The following is a 27,640-nucleotide window of genomic DNA, read 5'->3' on the forward strand; positions in this document are numbered from 1 at the left end:
TGTGTAGTGAGACATTAGTTTGCACCAACCAGTCGATTAATAACACATTAAATGTTCCCTGTAGTCTGAGAAACTTACAGACTTTTTTTATCTTACAAAGTTCTACAAGTGTCAATTTTGAAAGTGTGGTTGACTTTGGCCAGTCTAACGGAAAAGGACCTGTGACAGTCTAGGGTTGATAACCCCTTCTCACTATAATTTATGGAAGTCACAGAAGAATAACGAATAATGATTGGCTGATGGCAACGATGGTCTCCATAACTTTGGGGAAAGGGACATGTGACCGCCGTCTCTTGTTCGCAGACAACTAATAGAAAAGCAAGTGTGGTAGAGATCGCCGAAAAGACCTGACCAGGTCCAGATGCATTGACGATGAACCAGTCTATGAAGGAAAATAATGAAACAATGCTGATAAGCGATCGATTTGAAAAGCAGCAACGTGACAAGAAAAGGATGGCCCTTTCTCTTCAAAGTGAAGAGGCTCGGAAAACACTGAGGAAGAACGTGGCAACATCATTTGAGAATGTGGCTACTCAAAATGATCTCACAGAAGTTAAATAAATAGGGCATCAACATTGCGCCGTGGATCGGGAGACAGATAGAGAAGAATTAGTGGACGTCTCAGGAAGTTAACCATGGAGAGAGACAAATGGTAAAGACAGTGTGCCAACGCTTCACATCCATGGCGACACCAAGGTAACAAGCAATGGTTGGGCTAGCTCTGCAACTTGCCAAATTCGCCAATTGCGAATTTTAAGAACAATTGGCAATTTTTTTTTAATTAACTTGGTAAAATAAAATAAAATTAATTTGGCAAGAAAAAAGGCATAATAAATGATATTTTGATGGAAAATAGCCACCAAAGGAGAAGGTTCAGGTGATCTTTCTTCGATTTCTGCACGGAATGTATGTGACCGAGTTCGCCATCTCCACTTTGTCATTTCTGGGAGACACCGAACCATCAACCACGTACCTGCCCATCGAGTGGACAATACAGACTATTGCTGAACTCCCAAAGATTCAGTTAATCACAACAGAAGATAAATGCAAAGAGTTTGAAGAAGTCACTTGGAGAGAGTGCATAGTGTCACAGTTTGGTTAAATCACTTGGAGAGGGTGCATAGAATCACACTTTTGTGAAGTCACTTGGGAGACATAGTTTTGTGAAGTCATTTGGAGAGGGTGCCAAGTTACAATTTGGAGAAGTCACTTGGGGAAGGTGCATAAAGTCAATTTGGTGAAGTCACCTGGAGAGGGTGCATAGAATCACACTTTTGTGAAGTCACTTGGAGAGGGTGCATAGAATCACAGTTTTTTTAAGTCATTTGGAGAGGGTGCCAAGTTACAGTTTGGAGAAGTCACTTGGGGAGGGTGCATAGAGTCAGTTTGGTGAAGTCACCTGGAGAGGGTGCATACAGTCAGTTTGGTGAAGTCACTGGAGAAGGTGCATAGAGTCACAGTTTGGTGTCATCAACATTGGCAAACCGTGAGTGCCACCGTTTTGGGGGGCTATCGATTTAGGGTTAGATTACTCCCTCTAGGATACAACCTGGAGGTAGCAGGATCTCTTGGTTAAGGAGTTAACTAATAACGCTGAGTATGCCCACAGTGCCAATTGTGGCTGGTTGTCTTTGGGGTAGATAGGAGCTGCGGTCCTCTGGCGACCAATCTCCTTCTCCTCCACATGTTTTGCCCTCCCACTGAGGTAACATAGTCTAAAAGTGGTAATTAAATTAAGGGTATAATTTTTAAAATGTTGATAAATGTGTAATCTAAATTTTTCTTTCAAATCTAACCCATATGCTTTTAGCGAAATATTTTTTGTGGTGTATAGACGGGGTTCACTTTGAGGTACAGTTAATTGGCAGTGTTGCTGCCCTGCCCTAATTCAGTGTGATACAAAAATAATAAAATAAAATCTTGCTTTCCAGGGCTCGAATTTAACAGTGGCAACAGATAAAAATTACTGCCGTCGGTAAAGCTCCTCACTGACGCCAAAATGTATTAACGTGTATGAACATTATCTGCCAGTATCTAACATGGACGTTTGGTTCCTTGTGGGAGTTAATGGGCGTTTAAGTTAGTACCACGCGATGGAACTATATTTAGTCATGCGCATACTCTGTGTTGCTGTATAATATACGTTCTCACTGCATTTTGCTTCCTCGCTTTCGTGTTATGCCACCCCTTTTCACGTTTGGCAGCCCCATTTGTTTTTCTGCGCCTCTCTTTATTTTTCGGCATCCTGTTATAATTTACAGCACTCAACTCCGCTAATTCAAGATGCAAACTTTCATTCACAATGTAAAACATCGATCAGTCTATACACTGGACATCAAAGGAAACAAGCCGCATTGTGTACGAAAGCACAACTGACGAAAAACTTCAGTAGCTTACGGCATTTACCATAACGTAATTTAACACAAATTTTTTTTAACAGCTTCTGTTGTGTCCCATACCAGTATCCATTTGTATGTTTGATACACTCAATAACAGTTATATTTTATTTTAGCAATGAAAACAATTTTTTATCGTTTCGGCAATCTCGTATTGAAAAAATTACTTATTTGGCGCTAAATTTATCACGTGATCAGAACGGTCATTCTGTCTTTTGTGTCCACTAACTCGTGTCCGATATTTTAACCTCAACTGCAGATTTAATTGGTTGTAACTGATGATTTTTACTTACTGTCATTTGTTTATTCAGCAATTCCTTATAATATATTAGAAACGTTTAATTTTTTGTTTTGTTTGTTAATATAATTGTTTTGTTTTTGTTTTGTTTTTTTGGGGGGAGGGAGGGATATCAGCGCTTATAAAAACGAAAGTGTAATGTTCATTATTAAAATCATTTATCTTGGGTGCCAAATAATATATACACCGGCCACCTTTACAATAACTAAACTACTTTTTATCAGCTGGCAATATCAATGCGATCAATTCACTCGATCAAGATGGAAATAAAAAGAACAGAAAAATGTTATCCCACAGTACGGGATCGTTTAAAAAAATTCTTTATTATTTTTCAGATATCTTAAAATGACCTGTGACAGTCTAGGGTTGATAACCCCTTCTCACAATAATTTATGGAAGTCACAGAAGAATAATGAACAATGATTGGCTGATGGCGACTATAGTCTCCATAATTTTGGGGAAAGGGACATGTGACCGCCGTCTCTTGTTCGCAGACAACTAATAGAAAAGCAAGTGTGGTGGAGATCGCCGAAAAGACCTGACCAGGTCCAGATGCATTGACGATGAACCAGTCTATGAAGGAAAATAATGAAACAATGCTGATAAGCGATCGATTTGAAAAGCAGCAACGTGACAAGAAAAGGATGGCCCTTTCTCTTCAAAGTGAAGAGGCTCGGAAAACACTGAGGAAGAACGTGGCAACATCATTTGAGAATGTGGCTACTCAAAATGATCTCACAGAAGTTAAATAAATAGGGCATCAACATTGCGCCGTGGATCGGGAGACAGATAGAGAAGAATTAGTGGACGTCTCAGGAAGTTAACCATGGAGAGAGACAAATGGTAAAGACAGTGTGCCAACGCTTCACATCCATGGCGACACCAAGGTAACAAGCAATGGTTGGGCTAGCTCTGCAACTTGCCAAATTCGCCAATTGCGAATTTTAAGAACAATTGGCAATTTTTTTTAAATTAACTTGGTAAAATAAAATAAAATTAATTTGGCAAGAAAAAAGGCATAATAAATGATATTTTGATGGAAAATAGCCACCAAAGGAGAAGGTTCAGGTGATCTTTCTTCGATTTCTGCACGGAATGTATGTGACCGAGTTCGCCATCTCCACTTTGTCATTTCTGGGAGACACCGAAACATCAACCACGTACCTGCCCATCTATTGGACAATACAGACTATTGCTGAACTCCCAAAGATTCAGTTAATCACAACAGAAGATAAATGCAAAGAGTTTGAAGAAGTCACTTGGAGAGTGTGCATAGAGTCACAGTTTGGTTAAATCACTTGGAGAGGGTGCATAGAATCACACTTTTGTGAAGTCACTTGGGAGACATAGAATCACAGTTTTGTGAAGTCATTTGGAGAGGGTGCCAAGTTACAATTTGCAGAAGTCACGTGGGGAAGGTGCATAGAGTCAGTTTGGTGAAGTCACTTGGAGAGGGTGCATACAGTCAGTTTGGTGAAGTGACTGGAGAGGGTGCATAGAGTCACAGTTTGGTGTCATCAACATCGGCAAACCTTGAGTGCCACCGTTTTTGGGTGGCTATCGATTTAGGGTTAGATTACTCCCTCTAGGATATAACCTGGAGGTAGCAGGATCTCTTGGTTAAGGAGTTAACTAATAACGCTGAGTATGCCCATAGTGCCAATTGTGGCTGGTTGTCTTTGGGGTAGATGGGATCTGCGGTCCTCTGGCGACCAATCTCCTTCTCCTCCACATGTTTTGCCCTCCCACTGAGGTAACATAGTCTAAAAGTGGTAATTAAATTAAGGGTATAATTTTTAAAATGTTGATAAATGTGTAATCTGAAATTTTTCTTTCAAATCTAACCCATATGCTTTTAGCGAAATATTTTTTGGGGTGGATAGACGGGGTTCACTTTGGGGTACAGTTAATTGGCAGTGTTGCTGCCCTGCCCTAATTCAGTGTGATACAAAAATAATAAAATAAAATCTTGCTTTCCAGGGCTCGAATTTAACGGTGGCAACAGATAAAAATTACTGCCGTCGGTAAAGCTCCTCACCGACGCCAAAATGTATTAACGTGTATGAACATTATCTGCCAGTATCTAACATGGACGTTTGGTTCCTTGTGGGAGTTAATGGGCGTTTAAGTTAGTACCACGCGATGGAACTATATTTAGTCATGCGCATACTCTGTGTTGCTGTATAATATACGTTCTCACTGCATTTTGCCTCCTCGCTTTCGTGTTATGCCACCCCTTTTCACGTTTGGCAGCCCCATTTGTTTTTCTGCGCCTCTCTTTATTTTTCGGCATCCTGTTATAATTTACAGCACTCAGCTCCGCTATTTCAAGATGCAAACTTTTATTCACAATGTAAAACATCGATCAGTCTATACACTGGACATCAAAGGAAACAAGCCGCATTGTGTACGAAAGCACAACTGACGAAAAACTTCAGTAGCTTACGGCATTTACCATAACGTAATTTAACACAAATTTTTTTTAACAGCTTCTGTTGTGTCCCATACCAGTATCCATTTGTATGTTTGATACACTCAATAACAGTTATATTTTATTTTAGCAATGAAAACATTTAATTTTTATCGTTTCGGCAATCTCGTATTGAAAAAATTACTTATTTGGCGCTAAATTTATCACGTGATCAGAACGGTCATTCTGTCTTTTGTGTCCACTAACTCGTGTCCGATATTTTAACCTCAACTGCAGATTTAATTGGTTGTAACTGATGATTTTTACTTACTGTCATTTGTTTATTCAGCAATTCCTTATAATATATTAGAAACGTTTAATTTTTTGTTTTGTTTGTTAATATAATTGTTGTTTTTTGTTTGTTTGTTTTTTTTTGGGGGGGGGGGGGGGGATATCAGCGCTTATAAAAACGAAAGTGTAATGTTCATTATTAAAATCATTTATCTTGGGTGCCAAATAATATATACACCGGCCACCTTTACAATAACGAAACTACTTTTTATCAGCTGGCAATATCAATGCGTTCAATTCACTCGATCAAGATGGAAATAAAAAGAACAGAAAAATGTTATCCCACAGTAGGGGATCGTTTAAAAAATTTCTTTATTATTTTTCAGATATCTTAAAATCTTTATTAAAATAATATAAAAAATTTGATCGGTTTAGCATAACGAATACCCGTGAATGTCACACTGACATTCTGTTTTAACTGAACTACGTTTTAAGTAACAGTGCACAAAAAATAAGGCAGCTTGTACATCGTACCAACTTTTCAATACCAGATACTGAGTGGCAAAATAAGGGATAAGTATTTCTACAAAGTCGAGCAACATGCAATGATATACGGTAACCAAACGTGGTTGTTGGTGGGGTGGGTGGGGTTTTTTTCAGGGTGGTGGGGGTGGGGGGTGGTGGTGGTGGTGGTGGGTCTTTCTTTTTTCTTTTGTTTTCTGCTTTATTTAAATGATGGGGTGGAGTGGGGGGATGCGGAACCATCCTCCTTTACTTTTTACCCAACGAGAACACTGCATGTATACAATTTAATGTCATACATAGAACAATTTTCATGTCATATTCACGGAAAACTTGGGCAACTTCGTCTCAAAAACACCAGGTTCCGTTAAATGTTAGTTTATGGCAGCAGTCCATGATTCCGTTTATAATAAATTCTTCTTTATTGAAGTTTATTGACATAAACTGACGAAATTTGACTACATGTACATACTGAAAGATACAGAAAAATAACCTTTCAGTCAAGTTTATTTGCTGCAAAAGTCAACTAAAAAAAAATTGCCATCAGCATACTCAAAATGGCTGTCGGTGGGCCCTTTCACCGACAGCAATTTGTTTTTTTAATTGCCGTGGGTGATAAATTCTTAAGTTCGAGCCCTGGAACTGATGATCAACAATAATATAAAATTATATATATAAACCTCACATAGTGTTCGAGATTAAAAATTTTGGCCAGTATCCCAGTTGGATACTAACATTTCAAAATCTGGTATCCCACCTGAGAATTTAGTATTATATGGCATCCCGGTGGGATACTGGGTTCTTGAAGTCTGGTATCCAGAATTAAATTCTGGTATCCCCGGGATATCGGGATACCGTTAATCTCGAAGACTGTCATATACTTTGTTATTGTGTTGAGATTTACCTTGATGGTCTACTTTCATCTGAATTGAACTGGGTGTTTGCTTAATTAGTTAAATGATGTGTGGTTCTGTGTACAACAATGAGGATATCTCCTCAATCAAGCTTTTAAACACAGGCTGCCTGCTCGTCTACAGTCATAACGACTAACAAAAGAAAAGAAAAAACCTGCCACGTGGTACCGTGGTTCTGTGTACAACAATGAGGATATATCCTCAATCAAGCTTTTAAACACAGGCTGCCTGCTCGTCTACAGTCATAACGACTAACAAAAGAAAAGAAAAAACCTGCCACGGTACCGTTGTTGGACTTTCACACCTATGACAATACAATATATTGTCAAACGTTTCTTAGTTGGGAATTCAGACATGTAATAACCCTGTACACCCTTTGAACGGAAAGCAAGGCTCGAACTTAAGAATTTATCACCCACAGCAATAAAAAACAAAAACAATATTGAACTATTTCGTCATCATTCTGAACCGCTTGTTTGAATGCCCCATAAAAGTATTAAAACATCACTCCCGTAGAACACTGCCGGAAACGACCGAGTAAAATTATCGGTAAAAACATTTGCCTGTAAATAGCCGTGACGTCACGAAGGGAACGCGCTTCACAAAAACCTACCACGAGATGACTTCCAGCGCAAGCGAAAGTGGGACCGACAGCGACTGCCAAGCTTGATCATGCCATTCTTCTTTCGATGATGAATAGTGTAGTAATGACGACTGGACTAATATTTGTGCAACACAACAAATAATGCCGTATCAGTTTGAACCTGGAACATCTTCCGACGAACCACCGGCCTGACAGATGACGATGAAAATGGTCGTGGAGACAGCTTACCACTAATTTACAACTTTCATTCTTGTTTTGTTCTTTAGCTTTTCGTGCGAATTATTTTGCTACACTGTATGTTCTAATACTTGTGATGTAGTAGAAAAGACGATAAATAACTCTTGAATTCTACGAGTCAAGTGGACCCGACATCGGTAATTTTAAGAAATAAACAAAAACGACTTTTAGTCCGTCCCATCCCTCTATGAAGATGTTTTTTTTGTGTGAATAATTTCAGTTTAGTTTGACGTAAAAAAAAGAAGAAGTAAAAGTGTTTTGGAAATAACAAAACAATACTATTTTTTGTTGTGTGCAATTGTGACAAGTCTGCTCAGTAATAAATAACTTATTTTAATTTTAAAAAATAAACAAAAACGACTTTTAGTCCGTCCCATTCATCTATGAAGATGGTTTTTTGTGTGAATAATTTCAGTTTAGTTTGACGTAAAAAAAAGAGAAGTAAAAGTGTTTTGGAAATAACAAAACAATACTATTTTTTTGTGTGCAGTTGTGAAAACAGTCTGCTCAGAAATAAATAACTTTTAGCACATTCCATAGTATGAAAAAAGGTTTTCTCTGTGGGAGGTATAGTAAAATTAATTTAATGTATTTATAGTCTGTTTTACAGGGAACGCCTTTTTTCATACTATGGAATTTACAAGTCATTTATTTCTGAGCCGATTGTTTTCTGAGATGCATACAAAATTAGCTTCTTTTTTTTTTTTTTTTTACAAAAAAACCCTACATTTTTGTAGGATGGGACAGACTAGGCTATAGATACTTACTTGTCTGTACTTTATTGTTTTAATGTTCTCGAACTGTAAAGAAAAATCTCTCAAATGAACGAGATGCAAACGACAACAAATCGGATCTCGGTGATTGCACGAACCGTGCATGAGAAAACAAACTGACCGGAGTTGAAAGCATAACGCAATTTGGGACATTACGATATGCACCCCAAGGTTGTTTCGGTGTGGATGGCGTCGTCTTGTTGTCATTTGTTTTGTGTCGCACAAAAATTGTTGGTACGGCATCTTTTTTTAAAAGCCATAACACCTGGTATTCCCATATCTCGCTTAAGCCGACAAGCCAGTTCGGACGAATCGAAACTAAAGTGTCTGCTGTCGCAACGGTCTCCGGCATTTTCTTCCTGTCCAGTATTTCCACGTTGTTTTAATCAAATTCACACACAGCTTTTTCACAGCAACATTACTAGGAAATGCGTGAAGACTAAATTTATCGGCTTTTGTATTGCTACAGCCGCCAACAACACGCCGTTTAACCATAATAAACACAAAAGAAGCAATGAACAATGGTGCTGACTATCGAAAGGAGTTCCCTTCGTGACGTCACGGATCAAATCTTACGGAAATTCCCGAAACGAATTCAACTGGTTCTGTTTTTCAGGGGAATATTTTTAAATGAAAAATATACCGGTATATAATTTAAAAAAAAAAAAATTCTAATCATATTAAATAATATCTTGATTGATATAGCTCAATACATCATACATCTGGCACAGCACTTTAAAGACAAAAACAATAATTGAAATAAACATAAATGTAATTAATGTTCTTGTTTTAATTTATAAATGAATGGCAAAATCTATAATAGACATTTTTATTAATTAATAATAAAAAAAATTGGGTGTTTTATCAAGGCAATTTTAGAATTAATTATTGAAAAAGGCTTTTTTAATCTCAGTGCAGCACGGCACTGATTAAGGCAAGATGGTGCTAGACTAGTGAGGCATGGTGCTGCACCATGCTAAAACAAGGTAGGGAAAACACTAGTGTTATTCCTGGATGTTTGGAAGGAGTCTGGGCCCACCTACTGGCTGGAAGAATTATTCGGTGTCTCTCCTGTTATGAAAGAGATGGGGGGGAGGGGGGGGTGTGCGTGTTGGGAAGGACTTTCCTTTGGCGCTGTCACTAACCCTAACCCTAACTATTTATCTATAAAAATTTATGATAATTATTTATAATGTTCTTTATACATGACAGTTCCAAACGAAAGTACTACCATTTATGGCAGTCGCAGAAGAATAAGGCACAACAATTAGCTTTTGGCTGATGGCAATGACCTCCAGAACTTTGGGGAAAAAGACACATGACCGTCCTCTCTTGCTCACAGACAACTACAGTGAAAGGACATCTAATTACAGGTTAGTGATATTATACATACAATTTGTACACTCGATTCACCATAATAGAGAATGTTTGGTAATAACTTTCACATAACAGCAACATGATAACACATTAGCACAGCTGACAATATTATACATGTCCAAGTCCTTTGGAAACAATTACATAAAAATATTCTAAAACAACACTTTCAGCGGAAAAAGTTCGACCCATACCCATCTATATCAAGGCTCTAAAGACTAACCCTGACCCTAAAACTAACCTTAACCATTGAAAGGGGGGTACAGGTCGAACTCATGCCCTTTCAGCTGCTATTATAAAATCGGTGAAATTAAAAAATGTTTTCCGATAATAAGAAAGGGTCGGTATAATATGTAACAGACGTATATAAACAGCAAATTAGGATGAAAACTTAACAGTCTTAAAAGTTAATAGTTTGACTGCAAGCGTGTGGTGTGAACTAAAGTATTTCAGTAGCTACCATGTTACCATTAACGTTAATCCACTGTGTCATGATTCGCCTTGAATAACCCGGGTAACACCTGTTCGACCATTAACAAACATCCACAGATGCTAAGATACCTCTGGCACCGTATGAATTGTATCCAATGAGCCTACGTGTTACAAACTTAAAGCCAATCAGAAAACAGTTTATGGCAATCCTTATCACTTGATAATTCGGAACACCTCGTTCCATTTCGTATTGTTTCGGAAACCATTGGCCGATTACGAATTTCCGCAATTGTCCGAAGTGTCTCCGAGCGTTGAGGGGGGTCGGGCGGGGTCTGGGGGTTGGAGAGAGAGAGAGAGAGAGAGAGAGAGAGAGAGAGAGAGAGAGAGAGAGAGAGAGAGAGAGAGAGAGAGAGAGAGAGAGAGAGAGAGAGAGAGAGAGAGAGAGAGAGAGAGAGAGACGGACGGACGGACGGACGGAGAGACGGAGAGACGGACGGAGAGAGAAAGAGCGAGAGAGAGATAACTTTAGCCTATATATCTATATGCATATAAAAGACCATTGCTAATAAAAAAAAAAGTAGCCCATGTAGTGGTGGTAGCGGGTTTCTCCTCTCATTAAATATATGTGTGGTTCTCAACTCAGTGTCGAATCCTCCCCGTTGTTCAAGCAAATGTTTTCAATATATTTTCAGGAGCATGACTTGATCCCCTCTATTAGTATTAGATTCTATCTATAAATTTCGCTCGTCAGTCCCGAGACTACCATTATAATATGTTATAATGTGCTAAATATAGTTTCTTGTTTAGAATAATGTCTGTATATTCAAAGTACGTCTGATCGTCCTAATATTTATGAATGGATCTGATCTTATTGTGTACAATATAAAACAAATTCACGGAAAATTCATATACAGGGTACTCAGTCTCTAGTGTTCATTTGTATGAACTGGAAAAACAAGAATAAGTTCCCCTTAGTCAAAACACGGAAATGGTGAAGAAAGTAAATTCATAAATGTTTATTTTTTTTGGAAACATTGACAAAGTTTACGAAATTTGTACAAAGAAAAATGTTTTCTTTTTAAATCGTCTGATGTCCGTGACGACCACAAGGTAATTTGTAATGCTTATTTGTAAAGCGTAGGAAATTTGTCAGATTGGGTCTAAATACCAATGCCACCTTTATCAAAATGTGCATGAGTTGGACGGAAAGAATCGAGACATGTCAAGGATTCTGGGTATATATAAAAATATATTTTGGTGGGTGCAATCCAAAGGGGGTATACTTCACAGTAAGCTGACCAGGCTTAGCGGTCTATACAACACTGTCGACTACTTACAACATGTCCATAATTTTCTACGGGCCTGGCGACCGGGTGGGGGTGGGGTGCCAAATATTGTTTTAAAAACGTCTTGTAACTCTTGACAAATATCCCTCTCCCCCAAATATAACGTTGTTACAAAACATTACCCATGGTTACGATGGTACCAGGTACCCCCATTTCCCCAAGAACGTTACGAAAATGTGGAACGTTCCTTATTAAAGGCACTCAGTCACGGATGGTTGACCTAATTAATGACCCAACAAAGTATTATCTGAAAATATAAACATTTGATTTGTACCTTAAAGTACTTTATTGAGCCATCTACATAACCACTATATCCCACTGATTATTGATATTTTAATTATGTCAAGTGTCCATAATTCATAGAAAAATAACGGCTCTTTGGAAAGCAGAGGTGTGAGTTATTACTTTAAGTCAAGTGATGGGCTTCCCCCGAATAACCGCAGTGTTAAAACGATTTAGCAAGCTCGTGTAACAAGAGCACTTGACCGTCGTCTGCGATGTAAGGTAAATGAAAAAAACCCAACAACAATGAAAATAAGTTATTAAAAATTAATAAAAACATGTGCTGAATGATAATAAGCTTATACATTAATTTATTTTAGTAACAGAAGCATGTTAAACGTCGAAAATCCCGACTAGTTTATAGGTAAATTTATTGTTAGTCATACACGAAAAAAATCTAAACATCTGAATCACAAACACCTTCATTTTTCACCTTGTTAAAGTCATTATTATGCAAAATATGCCATAACAGCTGGCTTAGGATAGGATTTGATACATTTTTTAAAGAATACTGTGAACTAGACAGTGTTTATATATACACTATATTATACAAAATTATTATTATTATTAGTAGTAGTAGTAGTATTATTTCTAATATTATTATTTCTATTATTATTATTATTATTGTTATTATTAGCCTACCTTTACCTTTTTGGGGTGGAGGGGGCGGTGTTTTATCAGGGGGTTTTGGTTATAAAAATGCAAGATTAACGTGCGTGCACACACACACCAATGGCAGGTTGAACTTAACTAGGTTAAGTTATAATTAAGCCAACTTTTGTATGGCAAAACATGTGACAGTGCATTAGGTTTTTTTTCACGCTATACATTAAACCGAACGACCACTTTGCGAATCAGTCAAAATAATTTGCAAATGTTTAGCGAAAAACAACTGTCTGATCGTAGGCCACATTGGCGATGCTGGAAAACATGTTACCGGTTTTGGAACCGAGCACTATAGAGCTGTAACCGTCGAGACTCCAGCCCCTGCTAAATTCCATGCACATGCGACTGAAGTGGTACTGTGTACGGTAGCTCCGTAAAAAAAACCCAACCCAAAAGACACACATTTGTTTTTAAAATAATAATAATAATAATAATAAATTGTGAGTTTATGTTCTGACTGTCTATTATTTTATTTCAGCGTATTCGCCGTTATTTTGTCGTGCAGTAATATATTTTTAATTATTTGCCATATATATAGCCATTTGCCAAGTCTCTCTACATGGCGCTCGTTTATATAAAATTCAGGACTACGTTATACGGCTGTTATATATATAGCTTCATCACTACAAGTCTGTTGTGCCATATGTTTTATAACTTTTCACAAGAAGAGTTCCAAATTTTAAAAATGAAGCGTGTCATGGGGTTCCCTCGATCGTGGTTCAATTAAAATATTTTTGATGATACAATAACGAGGTTTAATATTCCAAATGAATGTAATTTCTATTTATAATCCATATTTAGAGAAGAAGAAGAAGTTTGTTTTATTTAACGACGCCACTAGAGCACATTTTTTTTTTTTATCATCTTATCATCGGCTATTGGACGTCAAACATATGGTCATTCTGACACTGTTTTTTAGAGGAAACCCGCTGTCACCACATAGGCTACTCTTTTACGACAGGCAGCAAGGGATCTTTTATGTGCACTTCCCACAGACAGGATAGCACAAACCATGGCCTTTGTTGAACCAGTTATGGATCACTGGTCGGTGCAAGTGGTTTACACCTACCCATTAAGCCTTGCGGAGCACTCACTCAGGGTTTGGAGTCGGTATCTAGATTAAAAACCCCATGCCTCGACTGGGATCCGAACCCAGTACCTACCAGCCTGTAGACTGATGGCCTAACCACGATGCCACCGAGGCCGGTATATTTAGAGAAATAAGGCCCACTAAATCTGTAACTGAGTGCCTTTAAGGTGATGCACCCAGTGCACTCAAATCCCACCATTCCATGTATAAAACAGTGAAACCTACTCCAGGCCTCTAATAATTGAACATTTATTCATTCATTTATACTTATTTTTGTGCTTATATCCAATTAAGGTTCATGCACGCTGTCCTGGGCACACATCTCCGCTATCTGGGCTGTCTGTCAAGGACAGAGGGTTAGTTGTTATATTGTTAGTGGTTAGTTAGAGAGAAGAGCGTCTTACTGTAGTAGCTCGAGTCATCTCTAGCCTTATGTCCGGTGGCTTAACCACGATACCACCGAGGCCAGTTGAATAACCCATTTATATTTCATGCAAAAACAAATTCAGTTAACCTTTTTCTTTTGTGCACAACAAGTCAAGACCTTGCTACAAAATTAATGATGTTCTAAATTTAATGAGCGAACCGCAAAACTAGACTTGGGGGGCCATTTAACTATTACGTAACACTCAAGGGTGTGGGTGGGTGGATGTCCAAATGTTATGTAGTGTTGTACAGGGGGTGGGTGGATAGATGGGTGGGTGTACTGAACAGCGTTAACGTTGTTTGTTTGTTGTGTTTGTTTGTTTGTTTGTTTGTTTATAAACGCTGTCACGGCGACAATGTTTATAATAGGTACGTAGTAACAGCTGGATGTAAACACACAATGATGATTTTAAATCGAGTTGAAATGCGTATCCCAAATCGCAAAACAGTACGATAAATTATATTAAGACTACACCCATAGCATAACTTGTTTGTGAATGGGGGAGGGGGTCTTCAAGCATTACGTAATATTTTTTATTTATTTGAGGTGTGTGTGTGTGTGGGGGGGGGGGTATGTGTGTATTGTCTGGCGTTACGGAACGAGGGGGTATAATTTTGTCAAAACATGTGAATGAAAATATCGTTCTCGCAATTTTCAGGGCCTGTACTTCATTGTGTATAATTACGTTCTCCAGCAGGCCCAAATGTAGGCCGAGTAGGCCTACTCTGACCGTAAGAGAACAAGACGGCCATGTGGACAGTCATAACGCTTTCATTACGTAATTGGAGTGTAATAACTGTCCAGATGTCCATCTTGCTCTCTTACGGTTAGTTTTTCTCGTTCCAATCAGTGCACCATAAATAGTCAAATGCCGTGGTGTGTGCTTTCCTGTCTGTGGGAAAATGCACATAAAAGATCCCTGCTAATAATGGAAAAATGTAGCAGGTTTTCTCTTTAAGACTATGTCAAAGTTACCAAATGCTTGGCATCCAATATCCGATGATTAATTAATCAATGTGCTTTAGTGGTGTCTTTAAACAAAACAAACTTCTTCTTACGGGCTAGACGAAATAGGGGAGACGGAAATGCAGTATATAGTGGACGTATAGGCCAGTAGGAACAACCTCTAAAGTGTGTGTGTGGGGTGGGGGGAGCGGGCACAGGTTAGTTGGTGGTACAAGCCAGATTGTTATCTTTATATAGAGTAGTACAAGACTTAGGTGCGTGCTGTGGCACGAACTTAACGACGGAACCGACACAAAGTATAATTGTCGTTGTGATATGAGTTGATCTACGTCAGGGACTTTGCCGATGGCCGGTGGGGTTTTTGTTTGTTGGTGAGTTTTTTGGGTTTTTTTTTTTGCGGCTTGATAAATATTATTGCCGTCTGTTGAAGGGATATATTTTGGTGTTTATATTTGTTGCAGATGTTACCTAAGTGTTGTATACAGGAAAACACGAACAACTCGGCAGGGGTTAGGGTTTATTAGGATCATCCATCGGGTGGGATGTGAAGATCCCTGGTTCCAAGCATAAGAATAGACAAATACATACACAAAGACCCGACTGTGGATCAGGTCTTTACAGAAGCATAATGCTTGTTGTCACCTACATGATTGTGGCACCTTAAACATTCTCTGTGAATGTTAGTTGTGCAGTTGCTGTGAATAAAAGATTGTCTTCACATAAAAGTGGCCTGTTCTCCTTGAATGTCATAAAGCGTCTTACCAGGAGAACACAGAAGACACTGGGCTTGCAAGAACCGAGTTGTCAGTGAGCACAACCCAAGCCCAGAAAACCAGAGAAAGCAAGAAAACAAAGAAAGCCCGCACACAAGTATAACCTGACAGAATAAAACTATGTGAACAGTGTTTTAAAATAGTATGTGTGTGGTGAATATAGTTTAAAACACCCGGTTACAGACTCCTCTTCCAAATAAAATGATGTCCTCATCTTTTATCAGTGGTAATTTCCATCTTCGAAATGTAAGTTAAAAAAGAAAAAAATTACATGGTTACAACTTCCCCGCCCAAACAAAATGATGTCCTCATCATTTTTGAATTGCTTTCTCCAAAGTTAAAATATCAAGCATAGCTTTGCAAGTTTCCTTTGGCATCCGAAAGAAAAATTGACTTTGTGCCAAACTTTGCAGGTAGCTAGCTCTTTCCCTCCAACTACAATCTGGGTTGCTCCGTGTTGCTTGTAGCATGGCGTATTCTTCCGTCCTATATCTAGTTGGAGGACGCCTTTCTATTAACCCGTCGCAGCAAAGTACTAGATGTTACATTATTTACGCCTGGTGGTTCATTGTGAGATTCTTGAGAAGAACCATCATAAGTGACACCATCGTGTTCACCACTGGGTCCCTCGGACTCTTGATGAGAATCCTGAGCATTGTCCTGCTCCAATCCCTGATCCAATGGTAATATATCTGTGTCTGTCGGTTTCTCTTCTGGCTCCTCTACCTCTACCACCTCACTGAGCTCATTGTCCGATTGGGCGGGGTTTCCTAAACCGGTATCGTCTCCAGTCTCTGGGACAGCAATATCTGGGATGCTGACCACTGGCGATTTCCTAACCGGGGGACCAACCACAAGCACAGCAAAATCTTCTTCCAATAAACTGTCCTTTTCAGATGATGTTGCTCCATCCTCTAATTTTTTGCTGTGTGTAGTTTCCTCTCTGGTGTCTTAGGCAGGCGGCGACGTGGTCTCTGTTTCTTCACCGGTGTTTGAGGCAGTAACCATCTTGGCTGGTCATCCTCAGAAGGTATGGGAAGTGAACTAATGGGCAAAGGCAAGTTATGATGTAATGTGCGGTTCCTGCCCTGTCCAGTTTTTTCTTCAACACAAAGACCGGGATATCTGTCAGCCAGTTTGTGCTTCCCATCAAATACCAGCTGTCTGATGAGCACTCTATCCCCTGTCTGGACTGCTGCACCTCTGATCTTTGTTCAAAGTACGTCTTTTGGTTCTGTTAGCTATGGTCTATCTTGTTAGATGCCAGCTTATAAAACTCTTGAATTCGTTTCCTAATTTAAGAAACATAACTGTTCAGGCTCTTCTCGTCTTGCTGGTAATTTGTACCCAAATCAACACCACTGGCAATCTCGGGTGACGCCCAAACATTGAAAAGAATGGAGAGCGTTCAGTCGTCTCATGTCTTGTGCTGTTATATGCGTGGACAAGGGGTGAAATATATGACTTCCAGTCTTTCTTTTTATCTGGATCCAGTGTACCTAGCATACTGAGCAGAGTTCGATTAAACCGTTCAGTCATGCCATTTCCCATAGGGTGGTATGGTGTCGTCCTGGACTTCGTTATGCCCGCTAATGAACACAGCTGCTTGATAAGTTGACTCTCAAAATTTGCTCCCTGATCAGAATGAAGTCGAAGTGGAAATCCATAATGAATAAAGAAGTTATTGAAGAGAGCTTCTGCTGTTGTTCTTGCAGTCTGGTTCCTAGTTGGAATGGTCTGTTATCACCAAGATGTTCTGGAATCCTTTTGATGTCTCCAAAGTCAGGTAATCTATACACACCATCTCCATTGGTATTTTGTTGCATGCTGGTTTAAAATTGCTATAAGCAGACTCAAAATTGCCGACACCCAAACAAAAATGCATGCTTGCGGCTAGGTTGTTGCAAGGTAGTTACAAGGTTGTTACAAGGTAGTACAAGCAATGCAAGCTATTTGCAAGCTAACATTTAGCTCGCGTAAGGTAGTCAGTATTTCTGCAAGCTTTCCGCATGCATGTTTTCATTTGTGAAAGCATGCGCAAGCTTGCTGCATGCATATCTTCAACTGTGCAAGCTTCCCGCAAGCATGTTTTCATTTTTGCTAGCTTGCTGCAAGCATATCTTCAACTGTGCAAGCTTCCCGCAAGCATGTTTTCATTTTGCAAGCTTGCGCAAGCTTGCTGCATGCATATCTTCAACTGTGCAAGCTTCCCGCAAGCATGTTTTCATTTTTGTAAGCTATAGCTTGCTGCATGTATATCTTCAACTGTGAAAGCATGTCTACACTTGTGGAGAAAAAGCTAAGTCCAAATCATTTTCATGGTTATTTTTTTTTAATTCATAACTTCACATATGATTTATCAAATTCAGTGGGAACAGTGGCTAAACAACCAAACATACATGTTACAGATTTAGATAGTATTTACAATAATAATTAAAACAAAATTAATATTAATACATACGAATGATAATACAATATGGTTAAAACAGAATCATCTTGTAATAATTGGATTTTCAATTGGCCCCAAAAATAATAACATATGCATGGCCATGAGAGGATGACATGGGCCATGTTTGGTTGAAATTAGCCTGGTGGAATTTGAGAAGATGTTGAAAATGTCTGAGCCAATCAGAGGCCAGGGTGGCCATCTTGGATTTTGAATCAGCCACAAAAATAACAACACTTAGTAAGTCATGAGAGAATCATTTGGACTAAGTTTGATTGAAACCTGCCTGGTGGACCTTGAAAAGAAGCAAAAAAATGTCTCTGTCAATCAGAGGACAGGGCAGATATCTTGATTTTAAATCTGCCCGAAAAAATAACAAACTTGGTCAGGGCCATGAGAGAATCATTAGGAATACATATGGTTTAAATTTGCATGGTGGAACTTGAGTAAAAGTTAAAAATGTCTCAGTTATTCAGAGGCCAGGGCGGCCATCTTGGAATTTTTATTGGCCTGAAAAATAACAACACTTGGTCAGGTCTATAAGAGGATCATTTGGACCAAGTTTGGTTGAATCCTGCTTGGTGGAACAGGAGAAAAAAGAAAACAAGAAGAAACAAAGAAATGACTTTACACCACAGTGTGGATCTCCAGATAGTGGAGGAATATAACCTAAAACAAGAAGAAGAAGAAGAATATAGGACCAGGAGCTTTTTAGCATATTAGTTTAGTCAAGAATATCCCACATAAATGGAACATGTCTATCAGACAGGTAAACTAATTTTGTAGCCTAAGTATCTGACAACATGTAGCACCTATTTTTTTTGTTTTAACTGTTCATGTTTTTCACTTTAACTTTAAACCATTGGGTTTTTTTAAAAGAATTATACAAGATGCAAGATGGCTGCCACTGATGCAAGCTTGTAGGTAGATCGTCGCAAGCTTGCAGGAAGCTTATTGCAAGCTTGCAGGAAGCTCGTCGCAAGCGTGCGGGTAGCTCGTCACAAGCTTGCGGGAAGCTCGTCACAAGCTTGCGGCAAGGTTGCAACAAGCTTCCCGCAAGCTTGCCGCAAGCTTGTGGCAAGGTTGTAAAAAGGTTCCAAATACTAGCTTAAACTGAATAAGCTTGCGGGAAGCTCATCGCAAGCTTGCAACAAGCTTGCGGGAAGCTCGTCGCAAGCTTGCAGCAAGGTTGTAAAAAGGTTCCAAATACTAGCTTAAACTGAATAAGCTTGCAGGAAGCTCGTCGCAAGCATGCAACAAGCTTGCGGCAAGGTTGCAAGAAGCTTGTTGCAAGGTTGCAAGAAGCTCGTCGCAAGGTTGCAAGAAGCTCGTCGCAAGCTTGCGGCAAGGTTGTAAAAAGGTTCCAAATACTAGCTCGAAACGCGGTAGTTACTACCTTGCCGCAAGGTTGTTACCAGCTATTTATTAAGCTTGCAATTTTTGTTTGGGCAGTGAGTATTTTTCCTGCGGCAAAACATTTAAAAATTGCCGTAGGTAACAGATTATTAAGTTCGAGCCCTACATTTTCATTTTCAAGTTGTGTGTGTGTGTGTGTGTGTGTGTGTGTGTGCGTGTGTGTCCCCCACCAGCCGTCGGTTTGTACGGGCCTTAGGAGTAGGCCTAGCTGTTAAAGTAACGATCCGATGGTTGAACAGGAGGGCGTGGACCAATGATAGATGCGAACTCTGCAGTCACGTGACTCATAAAGACGGGTTGAAGAGGGGAACTGGCGTCATAACATTTTGAAACAGTATATCTCCAGAGTCGAATTCCAGTTTATTTGTGGTACAAATAGAGTGTATATTATTGGATGCCCATAAACACTTTAGATGTAAGGGAAAGCAGTGGCGTAGAAATGTGCTAAAAAGTGTGTGTGTGTGTGTGTGTGTGGGGAGGGGGGGGCACTTTTATATTTATAAATTTTTACACTATTATAAGACAAATGTGAAGCAAAATACCCCCCCCCCCCCCCCCCCCGCTTCCTACGCCAGTGGAAAGGATAATCTGAACAATAAAATACCAATATATCTTACTCGCAATTATGAAAAACAGTTGTAATAGTGAACAAAGTAGGCCATGGTGTTTACAGACTAGGGTCTGTCACTTTAATGACATGCTTTCCAGAGACTGCCCCGAGTTTGCTGATATTGTCACGTTTCCCACTAACAGAGCCTTTAACGTCAACCACTAAGCTTCGTATTAATTATATTTTGTCTGTATACAGCGGGGAGGGATTTAGCTCAGTCGGTTGAGCGCTCGCTTGAGGTGCTTGCGTCGCAGGGTTGAACCACCTAGGTGGATCTGTTCAACTGATTGTGTATGATTAGATTTTTCTCGTTCCAACCAGTGCATCACAACTGGTTAAAAGCCGGGGCGTGTGCTTTCCTGTCTGTGGGAAAGTGCATATAAAAGATCCCTTGCTGTATTAGAAAAATGTACCGGGTTTCCTCTGTTGACTACGAGTCAGAATTACCAAATGTTTGCCGATGATTAATTAATCAATGTGCTCTAATGGTGTCGATAAACAAAACAAACTTTATTGTGTATACAGTGTGCTTCTCGTCGTTTTAATGTTCGTAGAAGCCCAAACTGGATTTTACGTGCTTGTAAGCTTAAATTCGTACGTACGAATTTTACAAAATATATAAACAGGGAAGTAAAACGAGTTTTCATCTACAAGTATTAGGACATCTCGAATCACACTGGGTGCACAGACACGTGATATTCTAAACAAAAAGATACGTTTAGTATTTAATTATAGTCGTTAAAAGAGATTTATTGGTGGAAAACATGCTACAGTAGCTGCAAACTCAGGACAGTCCCTTTTAGAATCAGGATTGCAATCGGGAAATTAGCTCGTGTGTCCTCTAGCCATGGTCAACACTATCGGGAAATCTGAAAATGTTGAAAAAGAAGTAAGGAAGTGCATTTAATCCCATATAAAAACAAATTAAGGACTATAGTAGAAGGATATGGGCCAATCGGCCATCATTTATAGTTCATTACATTATATTTTTATTTAAAATAATATTTTTAAAAAGAAAATTTTGTATTATGTACTATTTTAAATGTAAGTTTTATATCTACAATAAAAATACTGTAAAATGTTTACATCATAACGGTATTACTTTACAAGGCATGGAAAAGTGCGAATATGGTTCCTTTACACCTATGACTAATTTCCTGTAATTATTATACCAAAATGTCCATTTTTGCATGTTAAGTAGTTATGATATCTGTATATAACTTTCTTTTTTTGTTGTTGTTGTTGTTGTTGTTGTTGATGGGTTGTTTTGTTGTTGTTTTCGTTTTACAAGGCAATGGATCCAAGTTTTTCCACCCTCATCCTTCGCGGCTCCGAGGTTTGAATTCAGTTATTATATAATCAAAATACTGGCCATGCTTGGCTGAAATCTTTCCAATTGGTGGAACCGACTCTTCCGGTATTCTATACTTTCTTGAAGGAAAAAAAGTTTGTTTTATTTAACGACGCCACTAGAGCACATTGATTTTTAATCTTATCATCGGCTATTGGACGTCAAACATATGGTCATTCTGACACTGTTTTTAGAGGAAACCCGCTGTCGCCACATAGGCTACTCTTTTTTATGACAGGCAGCAAGTGATCTTTTATTTGCGCTTCCCACAGGCAGGATAGCACAAACCATGGCCTTTGTTGAACCAGTTATGGATCACTGGTCGGTGCAAGTGGTTTACACCTACCCATTGAGCCTTGCGGAGCACTCACTCAGGGTTTGGAGTCGGTATCTGGATTAAAAATCCCATGCCTCGACTGGGATCCGAACCCAGTACCTACCAGCCTGTAGACCGATGGCCTGCCACGACGCCACCGAGGCCGGTTTTCTTGAAGGAAGATTAATACTCGTTTTGTTTTTGTAGGTTATTCCATGTAATATAACAGTCGGTATGGATGTTACTATTAGAGAATGGTATGCGTCATACTACGTAGACGAAAAACGAAAGTGGATTTACGGAACTCTGCATTTGCAGCCTTTTTCTTTGACATTCGTTGAAGAAGCAGAACGGAAAACATTGAACCAGGATCTTGTTATAAACCTTTTCGATGTGTGCAGTTTGAGGAAAACCACCAGTTCTTTGATTTTTAAAGCAATCACTATAACCACTAAAGCAAGCAGCAATTATTGGTTGTCCTCGTTCTTAGATCGAGAGTGTGTATTTAGTGCTATGAGTTACTTTTGGCGGAATGCCCTTCTACATACTGAAACGAAAAATGCATCTAGGACTCCATCGGTTCCCGATAGCGAGAGGACAAAGCTTGGTTCTGCGTTGTTGCAAAGGGCTCTGGACTCGGAAAGGACTCTAAAAACTACCGCTGTCAAACTGGACCAACAAGGGGAGCAGATCGAGCATTCGATAGACAATCTGCAGGATCTACACGAGGATCTCGACGTGGCTGACAAGCTGGTGTCGGGCCTCGAGAAGTGGCTGGGTGCCTGGAAGCTGCCCAAAACGTACACGACGTTGGACCCGGTGCTGATAAAGGACAAGGATGTTCCCGACGTCTACGACTACGAGGTCTTGTACACACAGATGGACAGCAGCCAGTACCAGCAGCAGAGTCTGCGCGTGACACGGATTTCTAGGAGCGGCGTCACTATCCTGGACATGAAACAGAACATACTTTCCAATACCTCGTGGCACAATATCTCCGTGGTCACCATGGTGACACCGTGGGAGATGATCTTCACGCAGTACCAGATTGGCCGACCAGACGTCAAATTCTCCATCGTGTCGTCTGCTCTTCCCCACATCGTGAAAAAGATCGAAAGATTTGCGAGTAAGAAACTCGATTTCGACGACAGCGTCCAAGCACGCCTTGAACAGGATAGATCTCATCCAAGAGGTTTGTTATTACATATTTTTGAATGTTAACCGCAGGCGGATGCAGGGCCCATGCTTATAAAACTTTAGTCTTGACTCGAATCTCTAATGAAGTTACACACATGCAATTTGTATTGCGTTGCCATGTCGTTTGTGTCTCTGACTAGTAGATTCTTATGGCTTGACTCTAGGTATAAGGTTTATAAGCAATCAGTCCTGGGTGTTTATTAAGTGCGGGGTGAAACCTTAAAATAGGCACATACAATACATTGATTGAAAAGTACTATAAAATGTACAATTATAGACTTTCTTCTAAAGAAACATGCAGCCCACCCATTTATAACATCCCCCACTAAACATTAAACAATTGTGTTTATCTGTTAAACATTTCATATTTGTGTAATGTATTTCTAATGTGGACCTGAGCTCCCCCTCATATCCATTCCCCCATTAGATGACTGCATGTTAATCAATAAAATTGAACTTCAGTGTGCTCCATATTCTTAAACATACCTAAGTCAACGCATGATAATTATCGATAAATAAAAGTAGGTAGGTAAGTATCAGACGCTGCTTTATAAATTAAGCACGGATATGAATACGAGCCTAGTCTAATATCTATGAATGTTCAGGCGCATATGCAGGAATTTTAGCAGAGGGGGTCTAGAATTTGGCGACCGAAGTTTATAGGGGGATCGAGTCATACTTCCCCGGAAAATATATCTAGTAAAAAGAAAATTTGCTTGAGTAGGGATGGGTTTTGACCTGAACCCTCACCCCCTTGTACATGCGCCTAATGTTGCTGATAACAAGTGTGAAACATTGAATTGATCAGTCTATACAATACAACTTCACTGCACGGTTTCTAGTGATAATAGGGGGCAGGATTTAGCTCAGTCGGCTGAATGCTCGTTTTAGGTGCTTGCGTCGCAGGATCGAACCACCTCGGTGGATCCATTTACCGGATTTTGTTTTTTTCTCGTTCCAACCAGTGTACACAACTGGTCAAAGGCCGTGGTATGTGATTTCCTGTCTGTGGGAAAGTGCATATAAAAGATCACTTGCTGCTTTAGAAAAAAAATGTATCTTGTTTCCTCTGATGACTACAAGTATAATTTATCAAATGTTTGACATCAAATAGCCGATGATTAATTAATCAATGTACTCCAGTGGTGTCGTTAAACCAAACAAACTTCTTCTAGTGATAGGAATCGAGGCTTGGTGTTATTTCTGCAGAGTTCTAGTAAAGGTGCGTGTACTGGGTGACACGCATTTGACGGTGTAGTCACGATAGCCTTTTAGACTACACCTTATGATCTACGACCTGTAATAAAATCTACGTACATGTTACCCAGGTCAGTGGCTTAACTGTGGTACCGAGCATTCAACTAAGCATTGTACTTAGTAACCGATGGACAGGTTATCATAAATTATGTGCCTGATAACCTACGTTACGACACATATATGAAGTTTACAATTCCCATTATCATAAACACGCTGATATTGTGTAATTCATACATATCACTGTTCTATCTTCGTACCGATACGCCTGTGTGTAATTTATAATTAAACAGCACACAATTGATTAAAATTTAGATTATGGTACTTCTGTTTTCAAAAAACAAATTGGTAGAGAACGAAGTACTGTTCTCAACTTTCTTGACATGTGGTAACCTCCAAACCTGAACAACCATTCGCGACTTGCTTCGATGCTCGTGGTAATATGATTATGTATATGCATGAAGTTTATTAAAGGGACATTCCTGAGTTTGCTGCAATTTTTAAGATGTTATAGACTAACAGAGACTTTTTAACGATTATAATTATATATCAAATATATTTTTCTGCATAATATATTAGTGGCTATACATTAAACGTGTTTCTGATCATCCTAATATTTGTATTAGGTTAAATTTCATTTTATCTCCTAAAATATATTTTTTTCGTACGTACGAAATTATTTGAAGACAAAATCCAGTTTGGGCTTCTTACAAATATTAAGACGACCAGAAACACATTAAATATACAGACACTGATATTTTAACCAAGAAAATATATTTAATATGTATGTTTAATCGTAGAAATATTTTATTAGTCGGTTACATCTTACAATGTAGCAAACTCAGGAATGTCCCTTTAAATAATATTTAGTAAAATAAATCAGTGATATGTAACAGTATTTTGGTGATAGTAAAACAATAATATGAAAATATAGTTATATGTTTTATTTGGATTGAAGTCATTTCACAGGGTATCATCCACACACATACATTACAATACCTATACTGCACATAAATACACATATAATTAATTAACTAATGTTAAAAGTGAATATAAAATTAATTTATACAAAATAAATAACAGGTCAAGTTAAGTATATGTACTATTTTGTCTTATTTTTTTAGCATTGATTATACACTTAAGTTAGTACACTGCTTTATATTTAAAGGGTTTAACATTAATAAACATCATTGAAGTTATTCTTGGATGGCAATCTTTTGTTTATGGTTACCGGGGTAGTTTTAATGATTAAGCATTTTAAATATATCTTTCTTAACTGTTATAATGTAGTCAAAAGTGACTATCCGTCTCAATTATGTTTGGACAAATGGGGCTGTATCGTTGTTTTGTAATTTTAGGATTTTTATATCTTCCAGTTTCAATATTTAAATTACATTGAGCTTTTTTTTTAGTGTTTGTAGAACATTTATTTTTTGTGGGTAGCAAATCTTGTAAAAGTATTATTGTATAGGTTGCTACACATTGCCAACTTTGTATCTAGTGCCACGTTTGTGTAAGATGTAAAAGTATTATTGTATAGGTTGCTACATATTGCCAACTTTGTATCTAGTGCCACGTTTGTGTAAGATGTAAAAGTATTATTGTATAGGTTGCTACACATTGCCAACTTTGTATCTAGTGCCACGTTTGTGTAAGATGTAAAAGTATTATTGTATAGGTTGCTACATATTGCCAACTTTGTATCTAGTGCCACGTTTGTGTAAGATGTAAAAGTATTATTGTATAGGTTGCTACATATTGCCAACTTTGTATCTAGTGCCACGTTTGTGTAAGATGTAAAAGTATTATTGTATAGGTTGCTACATATTGCCAACTTTGTATCTAGTGCCACGTTTGTGTAAGATGTAAAAGTATTATTGTATAGGTTGCTACATATTGCCAACTTTGTATCTAGTGCCACGTTTGTGTAAGATGTAAAAGTATTATTGTATAGGTTGCTACATATTGCCAACTTTGTATCTAGTGCCACGTTTGTGTAAGATGTTTTGTTTTGAAATTCCTTTTGAGTATTGTTTAATCTTGTCATCAAATATATTTTTGCTACAGTTAAGATTAATGTTTATGTATTTTTGTAGCTTCCAAAGATTATCATACAACGATTTACAACCATTCATATAGTTATTTTGATCAGACATAAAAGCTTTTTTTCAATATGATTCTATGAGATAGAAGTTGTTCAAGCCGTTGGTAGTATCTAAACATGTATTTTGTCATTGTAGTAACGCTCTTTCAATATGGCCGATATACAATGATTTTATGACAAACTCAGTACAGGTCACAAACCATCACATTTAGTATATACTATATGCTATCGTCTATACCGTTAAACAAAACAAACCTGTCATTGAACACGTTTGTCTATATGTGGTTGACAGTCGTTGAACACAGGTTAGTCTATATGTGGTTGACAGTTAGTCATTGAACACAGGTTAGTCTATATGTGGTTGGCAGTTAGTCGTTGGAACACAGGTTAGTCTATATGTGGTTGGCAGTTAATCGTTGGAACACAGGTTAGTCTATATGCGGTTGGCAGTTAGTCGTTGGAACACAGGTTAGTCTATATGCGGTTGGCAGTTAGTCATTGGAACACAGGTTAGTCTATATGCGGTTGGCAGTTAGTCGTTGGAACACAGGTTAGTCTATATGCGGTTGGCAGTTAGTCGTTGGAACACAGGTTAGTCTATATGCGGTTGGCAGTTAGTCGTTGGAACACAGGTTAGTCTATATGCGGTTGGCAGTTAGTCGTTGGAACACAGGTTAGTCTATATGTGGTTGGCAGTTAGTCGTTGGAACACAGGTTAGTCTATATGTGGTTGGCAGTTGGTCATTGAACACAGGTTAGTCTATATGTGGTTGGCAGTTAGTCGTTGGAACACAGGTTAGTCTATATGTGGTTGGCAGTTAGTCGTTGGAACACAGGTTAGTCTATATGTGGTTGACAGTTGGTCATTGAACACAGGTTAGTCTATATGTGGTTGACAGTTGGTAATTGAACACAGGTTAGTCTATATGTGGTTGGCAGTTAGTCGTTGGAACACAGGTTAGTCTATGTGTGGTTGGCAGTTAGTCGTTGGAACACAGGTTAGTCTATATGTGGTTGGCAGTTAGTCGTTGGAACACAGGTTAGTCTATATGTGGTTGGCAGTTAGTCGTTGGAACACAGGTTAGTCTATATGTGATTGGCAGTTAGTCGTTGGAACACAGGTTAGTCTATATGTGGTTGGCAGT

The 27,640-nt window shown here is 38.7% G+C and overlaps 2 protein-coding genes across 6 annotated transcripts in view; one reads left to right on the plus strand and one right to left on the minus strand.

The window, feature by feature from the left end:
- LOC121380976 (tubulin polyglutamylase TTLL4-like) overlaps nt 1-10,386 on the minus strand; it is a 38,074-nt gene extending 27,688 nt beyond the window's left edge. For both annotated transcript variants that reach the window (XM_041510034.1, XM_041510033.1), the window contains exon 1: nt 10,288-10,386. The gene's annotated coding sequence lies outside the window, so the exon portion shown is untranslated. The remainder of the gene's footprint in view (nt 1-10,287) is intronic.
- Nucleotides 10,387-11,207: 821 nt separating this feature from the next.
- LOC121381360 (synaptosomal-associated protein 47-like) overlaps nt 11,208-27,640 on the plus strand; it is a 30,490-nt gene continuing 14,057 nt past the window's right edge. For 2 of the 4 annotated variants that reach the window (XR_005959070.1, XM_041510642.1), the window contains exons 1-3: nt 11,208-11,361; nt 17,517-17,587; nt 22,148-23,132. Coding sequence is in view for 3 of the 4 variants with exons in the window: in XM_041510642.1 (XP_041366576.1) it covers nt 22,175-23,132 (958 nt within the window). In the remaining variant the exon portion in view is untranslated. Of the gene's footprint in view, nt 11,362-17,444; nt 17,588-22,147; nt 23,133-27,640 lie in introns of all 4 variants that reach the window. The other 2 variants (XM_041510643.1, XM_041510644.1) reach the window with 2 other exon arrangements.

Source organism: Gigantopelta aegis, chromosome 9, assembly GCF_016097555.1.
Source record: "Gigantopelta aegis isolate Gae_Host chromosome 9, Gae_host_genome, whole genome shotgun sequence".
Taxonomy (NCBI): domain Eukaryota; kingdom Metazoa; phylum Mollusca; class Gastropoda; order Neomphalida; family Peltospiridae; genus Gigantopelta; species Gigantopelta aegis.